This window comes from Pagrus pagrus (assembly GCF_965226575.1).
Source record: "Pagrus pagrus genome assembly, chromosome: 14".
Taxonomy (NCBI): Eukaryota; Metazoa; Chordata; class Actinopteri; order Spariformes; family Sparidae; genus Pagrus; species Pagrus pagrus.
The window spans coordinates 17,211,932-17,235,367 of NC_140198.1; the positions used below are offsets into that span (position 1 = coordinate 17,211,932).

At 40.1% G+C, this 23,436-nt stretch overlaps 1 protein-coding gene across 1 annotated transcript; it reads left to right on the forward strand.

Annotated features, from left to right (window-relative positions):
• The first annotated feature begins 5,049 nt into the window (after positions 1 to 5,049).
• On the forward strand, positions 5,050 to 21,452 carry LOC311269124 (insulin receptor substrate 1-B). The gene is made up of 3 exons (XM_084373133.1): positions 5,050 to 5,715; positions 8,053 to 11,169; positions 15,684 to 21,452. Exons 1-3 carry the CDS (start codon positions 5,364 to 5,366, stop codon positions 15,689 to 15,691), a joined length of 3,477 nt encoding a protein of 1,158 aa, XP_084229259.1. The 5' UTR covers positions 5,050 to 5,363; the 3' UTR covers positions 15,692 to 21,452.
• The last annotated feature ends 1,984 nt before the right edge of the window (positions 21,453 to 23,436 follow it).

A 23,436-nucleotide genomic window follows, 5' to 3' on the forward strand; every position in this document is an offset into this window, starting at 1 on the left:
CCTCATGTTTTTGTTTGTCTGTTTTTTTACTGGTGTCCCAGAATGAAAAGTGAGATTTCTCCATGAAAGAATACACAGAGGGAGATGTGCGAATGGAAAGTTGAACATCGCAACATTCAGCTACAATCTACTTTAATTTGTGCGACGCTCAACATGAAATCCAGCGGCAGCGATGTGAGAATTCACACTTTTTCCCAATTGCTGAAATCTTTTTTATACCAAAATAATCTCGGAGAGTCTCTCCATTCATAGTTTTACCACAGTTTTTTGGTGCTGCGATAAAACCTGCCGCCAAGATGCAAAAATAATGAACTGAAAAGAGGCTTCTGTCCATATTATATCTGTTCATCAGTTGTTTTTATACTGAAAAGTAATCACACAACACAATATGCATACTAAGCCTGAATTACAGGTGTTGGTTTAGCGGACAGTAATCACTTAACAAGAAAAGGATTGTGATTGATGTCTATTCCATGTACTGTATGTATTTGTACTGATCTTTGTGCTTCGTAGAGATAATAGAGAGATTTCTTCATGAACACTCCCCATACTGCTCCACTATTCATCTTGGGTATGAGAAAGCCAATGCCGCACTCACTTTAGGTGCATTAGCCTTTTTACAATAACACAGACATCTCCATTGTGATTTAAGATGGAAAGCAGCAGGCAGGTCAGTTAGGGTTGAGAGCTCAGGTCAAACTGGACTAATGCAGCCATATTTTACAAAAACTGTCAAACTACGTCAAACAAAACATCTGTTTTATTCATTAAATGTTATATTTAACTGTTAATGTAAAATGCAATATCTACTTATGTCATTTTACCCCATTACTATGATAGGAGTGTTGATTTGACTTATATGACTGTCTCACATTAACTTATCAGTTCAATTAAGTGGAGCTCAAGACAAGAATGTGCTTTAAAATGTAGTTAAGATGACTTATTCTGAAGATGATGATAAAAATACAGACTGAAACAAAAAGAAATTCCAACATGTAGCAACAAACCATTCTTAGGGAAATGCCATGTGAGCCACACGGTATAGTTGATGTGCATCTACAGTATGTTTCTCTTCCTAATCATGGTGAAGATACTACATACAGTATGTATTGTTTTTAACGATGTGTGTATTGCTTTTAACATCACGCTGACATTTTCTACCAAAACATAGAAGACATACCCAACATACAAACAAGACCCAAACTATTGCTCACTAACAGCAGCGCTGCTTCACCTACAGTACATTCCTACTGTCGCCCATTACTGAGACATGCTGCATGCATGGCTGAATGTGTTCAACGGGGTCTTAATAGGACAGCAATAGGAAGACCTGATTTCTGTATATCTGCTCCGCACTGATATGCAGAATGTCTGATACAATCGACTGAAATGATCATCTCCGATAATGTGCTTCAGCAGATTGAGCCTTTTCATGTGTATCGCCATCTTCTAGAGGAAAATGTCTGGCTGTGTCTGAGTTTTTCAGCCATTATCTTCATTTTTTGGGCTCTCCAGGACCCCAAGCAGCAGCTGTGTCTGAACGTCCTCTGAGAACAAACAAATGTTGAATTTTTACACAACCTATGGGGGGAGCGTGCATTCAAAAAAGGGAGGATAGAGTCTTCTGAGTTATTTCTCTTCAGCCTGAGGGTGTGTATATACTGTAAATTTGTACATAGTTAGTTTGTCTTTGTGTCCTGTGCAGGGTTAGGGAGTTTTTTTTCTGCTTGGGTTCCCTAAACCCCTGACACAAAAGGAGATATCAACAAAACACAAGGGTTTAATCACAGTGCATACAAAAAGCAAGCAGCCGCATTGTTCGCTCACTCTCTGTTGGCTCACTAATTGTCTGCCGCAGCGCTGATATTGAAGCAACAATAGGCAGGCAGTGTCAGGATGTGATTTCCCTCTGACAACAGTTTCAGTCTGTGGACATTTTTTCATTTCGGATCTCACTGCTGACCACTTCTAGCACATGCCGACTTGTCACAGAAGCTCTGCGTATTGACAAACCAAATGGACATCTGATGACTTGATTATCAGGTTGTCAGGGCTTGTGGTGAAGTCTTTCACACCATTAAGTGTTTAGCCCTGGCTCAAAAAGCTTCATTTGAGCTGACGAAGAGGAAACGCACGATTCTTCATCAAAGTGAAGAATGAGGGAAGCTGTCTGAATGTTTCTCTGATGGGTATCTAAGGAACAAAATGAGTTATTCTATTACAAAGGTAGGAAACTAATTATTCTAGATTTTTAATCAATTTGCCAAATAGATAGATCCCATCAAAACTGAATGGACTGTACTGATCTCAATGGGATTCTGTAAATAAATTATGGTTTTAGATTGTATCTTCATGTGTTTGTCTTATTCCCTACTCTTGAGTCTGTATGTGTTGAGACTGTTTTCCCAAGTGGCGCCCTGGCAGCACATTAAATTATGATTCGGAGGAAGTGGAACAATCAATCGCAAAGTTCAATAAAGGTCAGTAAATCACACTGTAAACAACAGGTGACGCATTTAAAGGCTTGATATTTTCTAGGTTAATGTTTTAGGCAGTGTTGTAAACAGGCAGGGCACTAGAGAGGCATGGAAAGTTTGAGCAGATGATGACTGGATTTTCATGTTTGGGTAAACTTATCCTTTAAAAGAAGAGACAGTACCTCACAGGAAGTCTTACCTCGACATTTCGCCATAAATCCGAGTTACAGCAAAGCCAACAAGCTTTGGATTGGTTTTTGCTTAACTTAGCCTGGTGTGACTCTGTTTTTTTCTGCAGTGGAACAATCCAATGAAAATGTAAGGACGGCTTTACATAATGCAACTTCTGTGCAATATGCTGCACATCATAAACAAACCCCCTAGTGTCACAGTTCCATCCTGAACATTGCAAATGGTGACAAATCTGATTCAGGATGTTTACTGAGAGGATTTCCTGCTGAAACACAACCTCCATAGACCTGAAGTTGCACCTGACAATAACTTGAAATGACAATTTGCTTACATTTTGATCAAAATAAAGGTATATTTGTGATCTTTACGTTCACATGCGGTCTCCTGGTGCTACTAAACACAATGAGGTCCTATTTTCGAATGTGACTTGGTGAAATGATTAAAACGTTATCGTTCACATCAGGATAGGAACAGATCATGTCTACACTGTCATATCATGATATCAGTGCCCTGAGGACAATGTCAGCTCTGAAGCAATTCTTATTGCTGCCACTAACAGGGGTTGCTGTGAGGACAATTTAATCAGTCTGACAGGTTGCTATGCCAAACCTTTCTTTTTTGCTAGCACTTTGGTGGCACAATCACACCCCTGGGTTTTTACCACAGACTGCATCGTCTACAGTGTGAGAGATTTTGCCTCTAAACTCCTGTTGTGTGGTTTTTTGTTGCTCGGGGTATAAATTAGTCAATCATTACCATATGAACGCTTTGGTATGCGGCATTATTCAGCGGATATTCTGTCTGTATGTGTGTGTCACAATAAATATAATCATAAAAATACCTCAGTCCACGCTTAAAAGGTAAACACTGCCATATTGTGTGCCACGTTTGGTCCTTTTATTATCTTTGGTGCTCTGACACCCATTAAATAGCAACAGGGGAAATAATTTAAAATGTGATAGGATATGGTCCACTGTTGAGCATACTTTACTTGTGCATTCATTATCACACATTTAATTGGATTAAGCATGTTATCATGACCTCAGCCTGGAATTCTCCTCACTATAATATTACACTAATTGCCTAAATCTCTGCAGTAGTGTCTCTATAGGGAGTTATTTTATCATATGCCCGCTGTGCCTATGAGTTTTTTTTTTTCTGCAGCTGCATACATAAGCCCTGACCTCTCAGACAGCATGTTCTGCAGTTGTTTTCCTCCAGTCTGCGTGCAGTCAGTGGGGTGAAAATCCCACCAACGAATGATGAATTACACGACATAAACTGTCTGAGCGTCCACATGATCAGAAGCAAAGTGCTCCTCGGCTGAACACCGTGTTCCTCGGTGCACCTCATCAGTCCTCCACCACCCCCTGGCATTTGACTGGCACCGGCTTGGAAGTGCCAGTCTAGCAGAGGCTGCGTCAAGTCAGCCCGAGAGACCCGCAGGAAGACCGGAAACTGGGGAGGATGGCTTTCACAATTAAAGCATATATTATAGTCTCAACAACCCACATAAATTATGACTTCATGAACCTGTAGTTGATAACTGGACACTGTTGTGAGATTAACTCACTCTTCCTGCAGGAATGTGACAATAGACAATTGTGACAATAGGAGAGATTACATTTGACATCATTTATCGAGTAATGCTACAGTAATGTGTGGGATTTGTGGCTGAATATAGTCTGTTCAAGATTAAAGAGTCAAAATTCAATTGAAATATCACCATACAACCTAAATTATACAGCTGTATGATGGTGGCATGCTACACATAATAACAAAAGTGTATAAATAATTAAAAAAGAAGAAGAAGAAAACTAATTATCACAGCCGAGGGAAAGACGCTGCTCTGTAGTTTGGTGGTACGGCAGTGGATACTTGTGTTTCGCTTGCCAGACGACAGCAGGATGAACAGGCTGTTTCTAGGGTATGTATTGTATCAGTTTTATGGCGCTTTTATTTATTCTATTACATTGTTTTTAAATTTCCCTGCACTTTTATCAAACTCGTCTATATTTTTATTTATCTTATGTTTATTTATTATTATTGTTGCCTGTAAAGCACTGTGAATAACCTCTGCCTGTGATAAGGTGCTTTATAAATAAGTGTGCCTTTCTTTCTTTTTGAGTACTGACCAGCACAAATGTGACAAATGGTGTTTAAACTCCTCTCATGTCCAACTTTAGGACTCACGCATTTCAACCGCTCTCCTTTACCAGGATAAGTGATGAAAAATGCAGAAATGGATAAGCAGATGGATAGAAGGCCTTGGTTAAGACGTTTTATTTTGAAAATCTCTACAGGAAGTTCAGTCTTTATTCGCCCCTACTTGACAGTGGAGGGTTTAGACTGACTGTGGGCAACCTCAGACAGGTGGAGGAGACGTCCTCAAGCAGCTGAACTGCACCGTGGTCGGACCTGATCGGGCAGGACTGGGCTGGGCTGCAGGACGCTGCTGTGCGCGCTCGGTGCGCGGACCCTCCTGCAGCTGCTGGATTCACAGCATGATAGACTACAGCATCCAAAACATGGTTTGGCTGATTTTCCCATCCTGAGCCCTCGCACACACGCTGGACACTTAAATGTGGACGCGGGGAGGACGAGGCGATGGGGATGTAGTTGGAGGAGTACACATGGGCTTCGGTTTTTTCCCTGAGATTATCGGCTTGTAATATCCATCACCCTGCCTCGGCCATGGAGAACCAAGCAGCAGCCGAGCCGCACAACTATGAAGATGTACAGAAAAGCGGCTATCTCCGCAAGCATAAATCAATGCACCGGCGATTCTTCGTGCTGAGGGCGGCCTCGGAGCATGGTCCCGCTCGCCTCGAGTATTACGAGAACGAGAAGAAATTCCGCAGTAAATCACCTGTGCCCAAAAAAGTCCTGAACCTGGAGACTTGCTTCAACATCAACAAGCGGGCAGATTCCAAGAACAAGCACATGATAGTCCTTTATACCCGCAGCGAGAGCTTTGCCATCGCTGCAGACAGCGAGGAGATCCAGAACGAGTGGTACCAGGCGATGCTGGACCTCCAGTGCAACTGTAAGATATGAAAAGTGTGACATGATTCCCACTGTCTGTTTCTGCATCAGGCCTGTCCTGCCCTAGGCTGTTTGTTCTCCATACACTATTTGGCTCGGCCATTCCCTGATTGTTCATTGCAAATCGCTGGCTCGGATCATTTTAATGTATGTCCTGCAGGTCTGCTTTGAACCATCTTCTCTCAATAAATCCGCCCGAGTGATGCGATTTGGACAGTGTGTTTTTAACCGAGAGGCAGGTGGATCCGACTGAACGGGGTAGACCGACACGCTATGGGCGGCATGTGCTGTGTTTGTGCTGCACAATCTCAATAAGCCTTAATACAGTTGTAACCTGCGGATCATTTTCCCTCTGCTAAATCTAATGTGATGCATTAAACGGCATCTGTGCGTGATCGTATTCAGAGGATCGCGTTTTGGTGGATGAAACGCAGCCCGTTTCATACGACGGTGTATTTTTGCATGGCGCAGTGGGCATATAGCAACCATCCGACGGATGCATCATATAGTAGTAGCCTATCGCGGTGCACTCCGCTGGAGCCTGCCTGTGTTTTTGTTTTTCTGCACAGCTCCGACTGCCGCTCGCCTAACCTACATTTGCGCTGGTGGTAGGGAGGAGATGGCATCGTCAGTGCGCGCTCACTGGAAAATGCGTTTCTGTTGGTTCTCCTCGTGTTTACGTTGTTATCTTTATGCTGGAGCCGAGCAGCACCACCACCACCCACCCTCCCTGTTGTCTTTGCATTTCACTTAGCTGAGAGGCTGATGGGCTTGCCCAGCTCTAATGTTGTCATGTTGTGGAACCCCGAAATAGAGTCACATCAGACTGCAGACCCCCATTTTGTTGAGATCTCACAATAAAACCCTGCTCTTGATTTAATCTAATTTAACTGTATGCATGCTCATAAGAGATTAAGGAATAGATTGAAACACATTAATACATGTGTTAAAGCGATTCTCATGGGAAACATCTCTAATAAATTTCATATTTTTTCACGAGGATGGGAGCAAACCATTTCAGTTGTCAGTCGTTCAGTGAAGGAAGGAAAAAAAAAAATCCAAAATTATAATTCTGTAATTTGTCAAGCGATTGGCATTGAACTGAACTATGATGCATCATTTCACAACTGAGCATGGTGCTTTTTAGCAGATGTATTGTAAAACTCATAAGGCTTAATTATAGCCGCAGCTTAAAAGTGATGGTGATGAATTAGCTGCAGCACAGTTGCCTGGCAGACACAGTGGAGAGTCTTGCATGTAGCAGTTTAGCACTGATAGAGAAACAAAATGTGATTTATTAGTGGCACCTACACTGGTTTGTCATTTTGCCTTCAGTGTTTCAATGGGTTGTGTGTTTTTTGTAAATTGTGACATTTGACTCAAGTCAATTATTCCAAGTCTCAAGTAAGTCCAAGCATGGATACGGGAACTATGGGTGCTGAGGGGGACACAGCACCCCCTAAAAGGAGGCAATAACATATGCCGAATTTACAAGATGGCCCAAATAATTAAAATATTGTCAGAAACATATTATAAAGTTTCCCCTAACTCAACAACTCACAAAATTTAGCGATTTTATGATGAGTTTGGGGAGTTTCTCTCCCTCTTCATCTCCTTGCTGTTGTTGACTGTAGATGTTGTGGCTGCTTTGACCAATAATATGTTGGCGTTCAAGTTTGCTGTCTGCTGTAGTGCAAAATGTTCTCAAGTTGTAAACTATTTGTTAATCCAATCAGATACATGTTATTCTGGCCATTCAAATGAACACAAAAAACATGAATGTCGCACACCATTTCGATGTCATTACATAGACTTACCCCTCAGCACCCCCAACTGTGACTGACTTCCCACATACCTGTACCCAAGACATTTTTTCTTGGACAATTCAAGTCAAGTCCGAAGTCAAGTCACTTTTTCCCTATCAAGAAAGATTCAGCCTTACCTGCAGAATCCAGTCTATATTTTTTATTTATTTATTTTGACAGCTTTATTGGATATGACATCTTGAAGTGTGACAGGAAACAGGGATCAGATAGAAGGGAGATGACATGCAGCAAAGGGCCACAGGTTAGAATTGAACCATGGGCTGCAGTGGCGAGGTCTGGTCTTTATAAAGAAAAAAGATTATAATAACAACAATAATGACATTATTGACCAATTTGTAGAACCTGTTCAAAAAATTATATCAATTAATTTCAAGTGTACAAGTCATCAAAACAGAGACTCCAGTTGACTCAAGTCCAAGTCACGTTGACTCGAGTGTCTGTTTTTAGCGTATGATGATGATGTTTAGTCATTCAATGCTTTAATCGTTTTTATTTATTCTGTATTTTTCCAGGTAAAACTCCTGAAGACTACGGCAGTAGTGGAGAGTGCAGCTCTCCGTCTCCTGTCCCAACCTTCAAGGAAGTGTGGCAGGTTAAGGTTTGGCCTAAAGGTCTTGGACATGCCAGGAACTTGGTGGGCATCTACCGGCTGTGCCTAACTGACAAGACAGTCAACTTTGTCAAACTCAACTCTGATGTGGCAGCTGTAGTGTTGCAGCTGATGAATGTTCGCAGATGTGGCCATTCAGAGAACTTTTTCTTCATCGAGGTGGGTCGCTCAGCAATTACTGGTCCTGGAGAGTTCTGGATGCAGGTGGACGACTCCGTGGTGGCTCAGAACATGCACGAGACACTGCTAGAGGCCATGAAGGCCCTAAGCGAGGAGTTCCGTCAGCGCAGTAAATCTCAGTCTGTGGGAACGTCATGTGGAGGTGGTACTGCTTCAAACCCCATCAGTGTCCCTAGCCGTCGCCATCACCCTAATCTGCCACCGAGCCAGGTGGGCTTCTCCAGACGAGCCCGCACAGAGACTCCTGGAACTGGAGGGAGCAGCACGAGCACTTCACCTACGTCACGCCACGGATTCCCGAGGGCGCGAACTGCCAGCATCGGGGCCAGATCGGAGGAGAGCGGAGCGAGTGCCAAAGGGACATGGGCCAGCTCTAGCCCGAGTCTTAATGGGTCCTGCTCAACCACGCCAACACTGAGGCCCAAACCCACCAGGGCCCCAACTCCTGCTAAGATAACCCTCAGCCTTGCACGTTACACGCCTAACCCTGCTCCCTCTCCTGCGCCGAGTCTGTCCTCCAGCTCTGGGCATGGCTCAGAGTGTGGCCTGGTGGGGGCGGCGGTGGGAGGCATGACAATCTGCTCCTACCCTCGTGTTTCTCAGAGAGTTTCAGTTTCAGGTTCACCGAGCGACTACGGCTCGTCAGATGAATATGGCTCCAGTCCTGGGGAACACTCTCTGCTCGTACCCAGTCTGTCTGGACATCATGTACATGGAGAAGGCTCCTCCAGCTATATAGTGATGGGGCAGCGAGAAGGGCTCCTTGGATCTCATCATCGCTCAAAAGGCCGGCGGATTCTACGACGTGCATCCAGTCGGGAATCTGAGGCCGAACGCAGACTGCTAAGTAAGAGGGCCTCCCTGCCTCTGGCAGCCCATGAACGACTGGCCCCACATAGAAAAGATGAAGACGATGAAGATGATGAAGAATATGCCATCATGAGTGCTAACCGAGAGAGAGCAGTTGGAGGTGGGCAGCATGATGTAGGAGGGGAGAATAGGAAGAGGGCTGACAAAAGCAGGGGAGAGGTGGATGCAGGAGCAGCTCTAGATAGCGGCTATATGTCAATGTTGCCTGGAGTGACGTCTCCTCCTGTTTCACTCTCTCTCTCGATAGGTATGTCTGAAGCCAGTGCTAAACCTGGAACAGATGATGAGTACATGGCCATGACCCCCAACAACAGTGTGTCCCCCCCTCAGCACATCCACCAGCCCAGCTCAGAGGGCTACATGGTCATGTCTCCCAATAGCAGCAGCTCCACAGACCTGCACAGACTGGGCATGTGGGATAGCAGGGGCAGCATGGAAAGCCGGGCTGCCAGCGACTACATGAACATCTCACCTGTGTGCAGCCGCTCTGCCTGCAGCACACCACCCTCCCACCCCGAGCAGCACCAACTGCAACCAAAAATGTTCAATTCCTACTTCTCCCTGCCACGAGCGTATCAACACACTCTCTATACTCGCTTTGAGGAGGACTTAAATAAAGGGGAAGGAAAAAAGGATAGCAGTGGGCATGATAGTGCTGGAAGGGGAGGGGGAGTAGGATACAGCAAGAGGAACAAAATTACAGTGGGCTCTGCAGGAGGCTGTCAACTCTCCATGTCTTCCTCTTCTTTCTCCTCCAGCTCAGCCAGCAGTGAAAGCCTGGAAGACAAGTCCATATCAGCAGGGAGAGGGTTAAGTTTATTAAGAACTGGGGCGGAGTACAAGAGTGCGGGAACATGCACAAAGGATGGGCGTCACCATCAAAAACGTGGATCAAGTAGTAAGAGCCCAAAGCAACAAAGGAGGGGCCGTCCCCTCAGCGTGTCCTCAGACATTACTAAAGCAAACACCCTGCCCAGGGTGAAGGAGAATCTGATGCCATCAGTGTCTCAAAACGTTGGTGAGTATGTCAGTATTGTGTTCAAGGAGGACAATAAGTATGACGGAGGTGGACGTGCAGGGTCTAAACGTGGACAACCCGTCATCCATGGAACCCTCCGGCCTGTAAATCAACCACTCCTCTGCCACGATAACCCTGCCAACCTTCCCCGCAGCTTCTCCGCTCCGTTGTCCACCTCTGCCGAATACGTCAGCATGGATTTAGGGAAGACCTCGATGCCCATGACTCCTGTTAGATCCACTTTCAGCACTCCACAGGGCCCACCAGCCGTTGCCCCCAAGGCCCGCCACGAACACGGCACGTCCTCTCCTCTGGCAGCAGAGGGCAATGCCGGGTACAGAACAAAAGTAAAGATGGCAGGAATGCCAACAGATGCCCCTACTCCATTTGTAGACAGCAAAGGTTCAGATCCCAGCATTTCAGCAAGACCTGCCATCCACTCTGGTCAGCCCTTATCCATGGAGCAGGAGACCGGGTTGGGCTTTTCCCCAGTCAAGTCCTTCCAGTCCCCTGAGCGGAGCAGCAGACTGGTCCGAGGTGACCCGCAAGGACGGCAGAGCCACCGATCAGAGACATTTAACTCACCTCCCTCCCTACCACGCCACCCACCCTCTTCTACCTCCCTCTTCCCAGAGGGCAGCCAGGCAGCGAGCCATCGGCATGGTTTGGATTGCTCACTGTGGGAGAACAGGCAGGCAGCTAGCTTATCTGCCACACCTCCACCACAAGCCTCCACCTCATCAGCTGAACAAGGCCTTAACTATATTGACCTTGACTTGGCCATTAAGGAGAGCCCTCAAGCTGGAGTGGAGCGTACCTCTGCCGCCTACAACATCGGAGGAAGCGCTATGGGCAGCAGTGCTGGCTCCAGCCTCAACACTTATGCCAGTATTGATTTCTATAAGTCAGAAGAACTGAGAGCACACCAGAGCAGTAGAAAGGATGGTCAAGGTAAGTGCTACTGGAACAGATCTTTAAATATCTATTAAACAATCGGTTTATATTTATATATTTTATGCTTGGAAAAATTTGATATCATCTTTTATGATATGCACATGGTTGCATTATTTGTATTGGCACATTTGTTAATCTTCTAGACAATCAGGTTACTGGTTTCAGTTCTGGCCTTGCAACGGAAAGACACAGTGGGTAAACAAGGGAGAGGTGCAAGACATTATCCGCAAGGCTATTTAAAAATGTATCAACTTAGCAGCTAATTAAAAAAAAAAAGTCAATTTATAAAACGTTTCACTTGTTTCTCATGTGATTTCTGCAATTGAAAATGTAAAGGATGTTTTTGGAGGAAAACACCCACTTGTTGAAAAACCCACTAGGTCAAATGTTTTATATTCCTCCTCTTCATTCAGTGGAACAAACTTGATTCATTCTGATTGTTTGACTTGTTATAACCGACTGAAAAGAGTTAGGATTACAAACATTATTTGTATCTTTACTTTGCCATTTTTCAAGCAAAACAGCCAAATCTCTCACCAGTTTGAGCACCCTAAACGTGAGGATTTGCTGCTTTTTTTGTCATATATGATAGTTACATAAATACAGCTGCAAATAATGAATATTGCCATTATTGATTAATCTGATGATTGTTTTCTCAATTCATCGATTAATCTTTAAGTCTATAAAATGTCAACAACAAAAAAAATTCAAATAATGCTTGTTACAATTTCTCAGAGCCAAAGTGATGTCTTAGAAATGCTTCTCTTGTCAAAAACCTGAAGACAATATTTTGAAATTTTGGTTGAAAAATGACTGAAAAGATGAATAGATTAACAAATAGTTGCCAATTAATATTCTTTCGACCAACTAATTGATTAATAAACCAATCGGTGAAGCTCAAAGCATGAATATCTTTGGTTTTTGGACTAGTGGTTTGATAAAACAATTAAATTGAAGACGCCACTTCAGTTGCTGGTGAATTACAAAAGGTGTTTTTCGATTTTCAATTAAATATACCAAATGATTGACTAATTAATCAAGAAAATAATGAGCAATGATGAAGATAATGAAAATACTTATTAGTTGCAGACAATTTTGTTTTGTTTATTCATTGCAAAACAGGTTGATGATGTAAAAATTATACTTTATGATTCAAGATGCCATCATTTTGATAATTTTGATAAGCAAAAATGCCAAAAAGTTGTTTATTCAAGATTTTCAAACACAAATATTTGCTGCCTTTCTTAGTCCTCTATGATATTAAACTGAATATCTCTGCTTTCATAAACCATTGGTCCCAATTTTGTCGTTTAAAGTTTTATAGACCAGATGATTAAAAGCTGAAACAAGAAAATGATTGCCTGATATAACAATAATTAAAATAACCCTAAGTTGCAGCTCTAATTGCCGTTCAATTTTAAAAACAAGCAAACGCGAAAGAAATATTTCAAAACTCCTGGTAATATTTGTCTGGCTGGGTGTAAGCTTTTTATGTTAATGTGCATAATCCACAGACAAAACTCATGTCTGGGTCTTAGTCACTCTCCTTTTCACTCCTTTTCATCCTTTACTGATGTGTACCTTTGCTTCAAGCTGGAGGGCAGCACCGTGTTTCCAGGCTGTGGGTTGTCTGTAGAGTCTCTTATTATCACAAGTGGGTGTTCAGAGAGCAAAGCCAATTGATTTGTCTGCTGGTAATGAGCCATTTCACATAAATGGAGGTAGAGGGGACAGAACGCGGGCCAGGTGTTTATGTGCATGTGTGGGTGTGTGGTATCGGCTGCAGGATGTCACATGGCAGCTCTGAGGTTTCCCTCACGTTGCACAGATGACAATTATTTAACGGTTAATGTCGACGGCTGAAGCACATTTTTAATTGATGCACTCTGAAATACATAAGAGATCCATTCCTTTTACATGTCATGAAATAAAAGCTGCAGAGGCAGTGTGTTAAAATTAAATATACAGGAAAACATAAATATTAATCATAGCCTAAATGAAACAAACAACTTGTGCACCTTATTTATTCGGAGCAGCTACAACATTTACATGATTGCTTCACCTAATGCTTTTCGATCTCTACGTGTACATGCATAATCGTAATAATTGCCTAATTATTTGAATTGGGGATGGTTTATTTGTGCATTTAACATTCATAGCAAGGGAAAGAAGGCTCTCTTAATATTCTGTAAATTGCTCTTTCATGTAATTTTTCACACTGCGTTTAATGATTGAATGTGCCTCTCCTCCTATAAGCTACAAACATCGTTCATCACGCTTTCATTAACTGCCGCCGTATTCTAATAATGGAAGTCAATATATGACGCGTGGACATAGGGGAGGATGGCGGCTGCACTGCAGTTAATAAACCCTCAAACAAACACTCAAATGATTTTGCTTATATCACATTACTCTGCCTGTTTTAATTAGATGTTCCAATTAAATCCTTATTAAAATATCAGAATTGATTAAGATGTTTATTTGTACCCCTGGTTTTATTCGCAGTGTTGTCACATCAGCTTTATGAGCAAAGCGTAAGTGTGCATGAAAACATAACCAAAGACTTTTTGTCTGATTCAATGATGTAACTTAAATGTTCCAGGCTGTGTAATATCTATGTCTAGTTAATTATCTTTATTGGTGGTTATTAGATGAACAACACTACAGCCCACCCATGTTCTAGCTGTGAAGAACTTCATACGCTCCTAGTGAATAGCTACCAGACAACCAGCAGTGGTCATGCTTTAATTATTTAACACAGTATAGAGTTGTATTAATGGATATCAAGGAAACACTTTCTATGAAGCACAAAGCATGTCTATATTACATTATAACGCATTATGAACATGACTATAATGCGTGATAGTGTGTCTATAGCCACCACATTATCATAGTTAAAAGCAGTCATGAGTATTCATTATGATTTATAACGATAATCAAAATACATTATCACACCAATGTCTGTCATGCATTATAAGCTTTAGTATAATGTATGTTAGTGCCTGTAAAAATAATTAATTTACAGTATTTTTTGCATTTACTTAATCTTTTTTTAACCAGAAAAGAAAAATCTTCATTAATTGATTTTTACGACTGAAGCAATTCATCAAATAAATATTTCTGAGTTTGAATTTGTTTCCAAAGCTACATGGCTACACAGGGATTTCATTACTTTACTCAAAGCAGCCAATGGCTACTTACAGTAAAATCACATTATAATGCATTATATTGTATTATAGACATGGACTTTATAAACTGTATATTAAAGTGAAGTCATTGTCATCAGCTGGTTGTAATGAGCTTTCAGTCAATCAATTGACCATAAAAGTGGATGGAGCATGTGGTCTCTTGGTCTGATATCACCATGTTGGTGTTGTTTCTGGAACATCATAATTAATGTTGCTTCAGGATCATCACTGAAACTGATCGGTCACTTTTTTGTACTGCCACAGCTAGGTAGACTCAGGGAGAAAGAATGGAAAAATATGCACACGGGAGAAGTTGTCCTTTCAAAAATGTGTTAATGTTGTGAAAGGTTATATTTAACCCAAAACATGTTTGCCAACCAACCTATTTTTGTAGCCTAAACCTTATCATGTATTTTTGTTCCCTAAACCTAACCAAGTATATTAGTTCCATATACTGTACCTACCCAAACAGCGTCAAACACCGAAAATGTTAAAGACACAGAAAATCAGAACTTAGTGTAAGAATAATAAGTGAACAGTATATTAATATGTTCCAAATGGGACTAACCCACTTAATTACACATTTTTTGTCGCTTTCGTCAACTTTAACGATGATGTTCCAGGAACAGCAACAGCACGAGTCACAAAGTCGTGACATCACATGATTGATCAGTTTCGATAGTGGTCCTGGAACAACTTAATTATGATGTTAAAGGAATAACACCAACAATGATATCAGATACACCATCCAGGCATCAGGCTGACTCAGAGCTACTCAAACCACAGGGTGGTTTATCGACCCTTTAGTCTGAGCCTCCCATGATGTACAACTATGGTTTTTCTTTAATTAAGTTATTTTATAAGGCAATTCTTCTCTTCTGTAGACCTCAAGAGAAAATCTATCTTTATGTAGCAATGAGCTCTTTGTGTTGTTCAGGCAGCTCATTAAAGAGACGAACAGTTCAAAATCCCTGACTCAAAGACAAGACACATAATATTGACATCTGCAACAGTGTGCATAACACTCCAATCAGAAAATCCATTTAGAAAGATATCACGGGTCATGTGATATTTACACAAGCAGCCAGGAGGAGCTTTAGATTCAACAAGAGCAATATGCTTTAAAGAATAAAGTGTCTTACCTTCTGTGACATTTTGTGTGCGGAGACTTAAATTAGATTTACTGTGAATAAACATGTAAACTATAATAATGGATAATGGACCATTTTAAAAACACCAATTACTGTGAACAGAAGAACCTTTGTGTCGAAAATGTATTGTAATGATTTAAATTCCTGCCTGCTTTTGATTCCTTTCTTCCAGATTGTTGATCTCAGTCTTGGTTCTTGGATCTGAGCGTGACGGCGGCGTGACAGCTCCACACTCAGTCTGTGAGGGGGACAGTCGGCAGCCCGATCTGTTGCCACAACAGAACTGTACACTGGAGTCTGAATGCTGGAAACCCTGGAAAACTCATCCCCATCCCGTCTGCTGTTTTCTGTCAACCAAATGTGTGCCAAACACACACACACACACGCACACACACACAAACACAGACACACAAACACAGACACACACAGGGTAAGGAAAATGCTTTGTTTTTGCCTTTATTTTGAATTAAAATGACATTTCATCATCATTCTACTTAATATAGGTGAAGGATGACGATTTGATATGTGATTGTGTATGAGCGCTCATTATGTTAATCATGGTGGCATCGTCATACACTAACAATCATGCAGGCAAAGTCACAGATTTACAAGGCTTTCAGGGAATCACACAAATGGCAGATACAGTCCATCTGTCTATCTGTCTAAATCGAAGTTGACACAAACTCAGCTGTGTTCATTTAAACTTGAATCCTCAAGATTTATGTCTTTATATTTCCCCACATCATCCTTTGTCCATATTTGATAAGTTAAATGATCATCAGGTGTCATTTTTACTCAGAATAAGAAGGAAATGCAGCTTGGCAGAGGTCTCATACACTCACACACGCTGTCACTGTAAACATATTTGATTTATTATATACAGTTGCCTGAAAAAGTCTTTATACTTCTTGACCATTTTTTGTGCTACCGAGGCACTCAAAATGTGCTTAATTTCTGAGGGAAAGTACAGTTTATAAAAGTGGCAATGAAATGATGTTAAACAAATTAAATTTAGATATAGTTTTCATGTTTTCTGTCAGTTTCTCACACGAGAAGAGAATGGTCGTGTGAAAATCCCACACATCTTATGCAATCTTTGTGAAATCCACAGGAGTGTAAACTGCATTAAATAATTAGGATATCACATCTTTAGGTTGTAGTTGAGGGCTGAGAACAATGGCTCTCTTTTTATCCATTCAAAATTGTCATACTCTGATTCTGTTTTCTGTGTTTTTCCACGCAGAATTAAATCTTATCCCTAAATCTCCAGATACGAACACACACAGACACAGGATACATGTTTAAACAGCCCCAGCTTTGATTATGCCTAAACTAAACATGTCTTGTCCTGCGGCTGATTCCCAAATGGTGCCAGTACGATGGCTCACTGGTTTATATGGTGTTTGAAGAGAAAGTTAATTGATCACTTATCCGTGGTATGTAAACACACAGTGGGTGCTCTGTCCTAGAAAACTAAACTGAATTTAGTATTATTTTATCCCCAAAATACAATTGACCATTCATTCATTTGTTGGATTCTTTTGTGCTGCAGCTAAAGTGCTGCAGGGAAATGTCCCACGAAAGCCAAAGCTTTCATACAGCATGACAGCATTTGATGTCATACAGATCCCGTAGAAAAGCTGGCGCATAGATTCACAACAGTGCATTTATTTAATAATCACAGCATCCAACATTGCATAGAAATAGACGAATTAACATAACATTCTTCTGCTATGCATGTAAACTGCGTAATCAAATTGGCTTCAAACATGCAGTATGGACAATAATTAGACTGTATGTATGTAAATTGAGATGTGCTGAAGGGACGTGATAACGGACTTGTTAGCGAGGGAAGCTGAATATTACAGTGTTGAAAGGAAAACATTTTGGAACAGGTCAGGGACTGTACAAACATTATTGTGGTGGTGGATTTATTTTGTTTTTTAAAAAGCACGTTGGATTCCACTTCATAACGAGACATTAGATGAAGCTGACAGATGACTGACAAATCAGTTCCCCTACGCCTGAGGTGTAGGGCCACATGTAGGCATGGGAAGATATGAGCATTTCATGTCACGATTATCCTGGCAATAATAGTAACTGCGATTCACGATATTATCCCGAAGCATGCTTCAAACTCTTGAAGTGTATCTAAAACCTGGAATGACTTGACCTACATTTATTGCATCACAGACAGGACACATATTTTTCGTTAGCTTCCTTTTTAATGATAAAGGAAGAGATTGTTTAGCGAGCAGACCTGGATGGTGGTCATAGAGAGAGGATTGCAAATTAGTGACAGGCTTAGCATTTTGGGATGACTTGAAAGATGGCAGCTTCCCCTTGTGACAATTGTAAATACATCTGGATATTGTAGAACTGTAGGTCAGCGAGCGAGACATTTTTTTAAGTCACTAATGAGGATATTCATGATTATTGTTAATATGGAAATTCACCACGATCAGTCTTTAATTGTCCCATCCCCAGCCAGGCGTGTTGGAGATGTTGCAGAGCGCAGTGTTAAATATGAAAAGTCAACCATCTTTGTGAAGGCAATACTGTATTTAAAAAGAATAAAATAAAAAAAACATCTCATAGTGGAAAAATTAATAAATAAATGATGATGAAATAAATGTTAAAGACCAACTGTCAAAATTCTCCTCAGTGGTGACAAAAAACAAAAACAAACCATGACCTACCTCCTTCTTTGACACTGTCACCCCCATAATAAAAATATGTGTTTGTACAGTCCCTAACTACAGCCTACATATGAAATCATTTGCTAGTAAATTTAGACAAAATAATGAACAATTTAGTTGGGTTATTTTTGTTAAATGTTAGGTAAGTGTCTGCACCGTAAATTTTAAAAGTTGACTTTACTTTAAAAAAGTCAGGAAACCGATTACCTCAGAATTACTAAGCAAAGTAGACAATTCAATTAAAGTTGTTCGAGCTGAAAAGTTTTTGCACCTTAAAATTATTACTCTGCTTTACTTGGTAAATTTGAGGTAATCGATTTCCTCGATTTTTTAAGTAAAATCACTTTGTCAGAATTTTTACTTTGTCAGCATAAATTTGAGTTGATTAAGACCAAACAAGATCTAATATTTATACATTTTGAACCAACGTGTAGTATAAAAACTTTGAGAAGTGTAAATGCTTTTTGGCAACTGAGCTTTTCTATTTCAACTGTATATTATACTATAGTATATACTACAGTACACAAGTAGAAGGACAGAAACTATAGTACATACTGTAGTTTGTTTTCAGTCAACACGATTCTAATATAAAGTGACACATTACAATGGTATATAAAATATACAGTATACATATAATGATTAATACTATATAGCCTAGATATCTATATACTCTTTTATAAAGTGCCTCATTTTTGATTGTAGCTGTTTTTACACAGGTAATCTGAAAATGGGTTGTGAAAATGGACAAAAAAAAAAAAAAGGTGTTGTTTCTCTCCTGAGTCTAAATTGTGAACATGTTGATCTTTGCAGAGGACAGACCGGAAAACTTCTACTGCTATCAGTCAGCCATAATCAAATTGCCTTACTGTGTTTATCAGAAGAAAAAAAATCTCATTTTTCTTATTATTTTTGCAGTGCCTAACACTTCAGCCACAATGTAAGCACTCCCTCGCTCTTTTTGTTTGGCTTCGTCAAGCTGAGGTTTGGCCAAAAAAAAAAAAAAAAACAACAACTAAAAAAAAAAAACCTTTCTTTCTTTCTTTCTTTCTCTTTCTCTCAGCAGTTTCACACCCTGGGATGTTTTTCTCTTTCCAAAAGGAAAAAAGAAACTCAGAAGGATTATCCTGGCAAAACGTATTTTTCCATAGAAAAAAAAATGTCCTCACTCGCCCTTCCGTAAAGTTTACCATATCTTTGAATAAAATGTTTCTCACTCATAAAACAAGCTCTTAATATGTGCACTATTTTACCTATTAGTATATTTTGGATGCCAAAACAAAAAAAAGAGGTGATTTTAACCCCCTGTCTGCTTATCTGGGCTGAAACAGTATTAACACACTCATGTATTGTTCTTATTATTTGGATGTGGATTATCTGGACGTGGATTTGGTTCCCAGAAGGTGTGAATAGTGCTACTTTTCTCTCGCTCTCTCTCTTTTCTCTCTACACTCGTGGTCTAAACTATGAGACGCTCCTGCTCACACTCATGGCTTTCTAACACTCTGCTGCTGTCAAACAAATTGCCAAAAAAACACCAAGTCTGACAATTCAAAGGTCTATTAGAGTATTAAAAGATAGACACGAATCAGTCATAGATCTGATTGTTTTTATTTTTAACTCTTTTCACTTGACAGCCACTGGGCCAAAAAACATTGAAATGGAGTTCTTTTTGATAAGCAGTGTTTTTCTTAAGGTAGTGTGACTTATAGTTTATGACTGGTTGCGTACTGTATCCAGAGCCGCTGATGGAGAGTTTGGTCATGTTAATGTAAAAAAAAAAAAGAAAGAAAGAAATCAAACTTCACTAATGACCAAACTCGGTCAGTCCAGGCTCTGGCTGTGTGTATACAGGGTACAAATGAAGAAGGCTTTCTTGATGTATTTTTGACACTGGTAGCTTTTCCCACATTTAGATTGAGTTACTAACTAATACTTTTGACCCTGTTGCAGATGTTAAATGCTTCACTGCACTTGCACGCTGTTACACAAAAAAAACCTAATTTGAGTGTTTTATTCCTAGAGGTCAAAAAAAAAAATAAAAAATAGAAAAAAAAAATAAAGGCCCAGATATTTACCAGAGACTCCTCACAATGACTGACCCGGCCCTCAACTCACATCTGAAAGGACACTCAAGTGCCTGGCTGTGATTACTGGTCATTAATCAGTTCTGTTTGAGTTACCTCAATGCATAGGTAGAAATTCAAACCAGCTCCTGGAAGTCTTCCACACATTTCTTCAGTGTTCAGTTGGAGATGTGCGCAACACCTGGCCCACATTTCCTTCGCGAAGGTCTCTGGTGCCAAAGTTTTATGTGTGATAGTGATCTGTGACACCGAACTGATACAAAGTCTGGTTTTTACAAATTTGTGAGGCACTTATTAGTCACTGTTTTTAATCCTATGAAATAAAATCTGTATATCGACTGAGCACAGCCCACTACTGCCAACAGTTTGTGCTCATTACTGAGAACTTTATTGCCAAACTCTTGTATAACAAATCCATGCAGACACACGGACTAGTTCCACTTTTATAACTTGTGTTACTCTTTTGTTGAAGTGATCTTTTATAATCTCTTTGTTATTCCTTCAGTGTTACTCTTCTAATTGGGGATTACCAAGATTCTCTGACTTTGCCTCATAATCTCAAGTTCGAGCAGACGTAACAGTTGGTAGTAAAGCCCCTTGGAGTGTCTCAGAAGGGTTCCGGATATTACTGACGTCAAATAGGAGGAAGGCATAAATAAAAGCTGTGTATTTGGGTAAATATCATTTATTGTATTGTGTATTCAAAACTGCTTCGGCAGCGCGAGGCTCTCTGCAGTGTTTCCATTCTCATGACACGCGGCGGTTGTATGAAAATGCTTCTCATCTACGAATCATCAGAAGACGTGTGTTGTCTCTACGGAATATTTTGTAACAACGTGTTGAAAACGAGGCACGTGAATGGCTCATCAGACTCTAACTGTGGGAAATGATACTGTATGTACAATCAGGATAGCGATTATAATTACAATGGAAAGAGCATTGTATGTATTTTAAAGCTATTGATACTACTTTGATAATGATGTAAAATGCAAAAAGACTGAACAGGATCTATAGGTATGTAAAGTATACTGTGTATAGAGGAGTTTGCTCCAGGGGAGGGACGGGCATGGGGTTCATTCTGTTCATGGCGAAATTGTTTAAAACAGAATATTGATGATTCTTGTCTGTGATGTAGACAACGTCAATGTTTTTTTTTGATAAAAGGCAAAGTGATATGAAAAAAAAGGAACATTGTGTGTCTTTTATTGACTCCGAGACCAAACTGATCATGAGGTGTTACAACATGTAGACATGTGAGTCTAGACTGGGCTGGGCTAAGTTTTTGAGGATAAGCCTGTGGACAGAGGGCACATGTATTTAATCTCAGGCCACTCTGTTGAAACAGATGGTATTTTGGCAGCATTTAAGTTCATACTGTCTGTGATTAACAACATTGTGGCTTTTGGGGATTTTCTGTTGTTTCAGGAGCGTATTTAACCAGTAAATCACCACTGAATCTACAGGTGGGGAGAATAATGCTGGAGGACGAGGAGGAGGACTGGTATATTATATGTGATGGAATGTAACTAAATACATTTACTTTAATTACAACTAAGTATTTCTGACGCATCACAGTTCTACTTCCACTCTGTGGAAGTCAAGTCAATTTTATTAGTATAGCCCAACATTTCAAATCACAGTGTACGACATCCTCTGTCTTTAGATCCTCGATTCGAGTAAGGAAAAGCTCCCCCGAAATAACCCTTTAGTAAGGAAAAAAAGGGGAAGAAACCTCAGGAAGAGCTGCAGAGGAGGGATCCCTCTCCCAGGACATGCAACAGATCGCGCATACAGAGCAGAGCGACAAAATAGTATAAAGATTACACTGACAAAAGAGGAACAAATGAATGAAGAACATTTAAAACACGATTATAAACAAATAAGCTCCCCAACAGTTAATAAAAATCGAGCTTAAAAAATCAATCAACCTCACCAACAAGTGAGGAATAGGTAATTTTTTAATTTTTGTCTGGATTCTGTGTTTGTTGTTGTAATACTCCTGTCGGCCACAAGAGGCTGAAGAGCACGACTACCTTATGTTCCAAATAGGATTAAAAGCAGGTTTCTTTCAAGTGTAAAATCAGTGATACACTGTCACTCAGTACTTTTACTCACATACTGTACTTAAGTACAATTTTGAGGTACTTGTACTTCACTTGAGTATTTCCTTTTCCCGCACTTTTGTGCTTCCGCTCCACTACATTTTAGAGGGAACATTATGTACTTTCTTCTCCACTACATTTATTTGATAAATTTAGTTACTAGTTACTTTGCAGATTACATGCTGCATCAGAGCCAAAGCAGCACATTTTTAAATTAATTTATTTTACCTGTATCAAACAAAGAAAACACTGATTCTGATCATCCAAAAAAGATCTAATAATTGAACGACTCATAGTATACAGATATATACTATACATGTAAATATACTGTATGTAAAATTCACTTTTAGTTGTACTTTTAAATCCCAAGTATATTTATTGCCAGAAAATTACTTTTTATACTTAAGAACATTTGATATCAGATTGTGTCGGGGACTTTCACTTTTACCATAGTAACAGTTTAACATGGTATCTTTACTTTTACTCATGTATGACTTTTTAAAACACTGTGGAGAATTACTGTTATGTGAAAGACATTAACCTGCTGCAGCAGTAATCATTAGATGCAGCTCAATGTAAAAGTTAATAATAATAATCTAATAACATAATAGTATAGTATATCATTAGGTTTACTTTATAGGGGGCCATTGAGTTCTTACTTTTGATACATAAAGGACATTTTCCTGATAATACTTTTGAACTTTTACATTTTTACATTTTCAATGATGCTTTTACTTCTAATGGAGTATTTTCAAAGTGTGGTACTAGTACTTTTAGTTAAAGGTGCATTATACAACTCTTCTTACAGGCCTGTAAACAAACAGATACAAGGTATAGCAAATATATATATATATATATATATATATATATATATATCAAAAAGAGCCCATTGCTCTTCTAGAATGCTACAGTTGAACAATATAAGTCTTTTTAAAAAAGTTACATACTTTCCCTTTAAGTTAAATAATCTGAGTACTTCCTCCACCACTGACAATTACCTAATTCAAAATACATATAATTCATCAACATGTAGGGATATG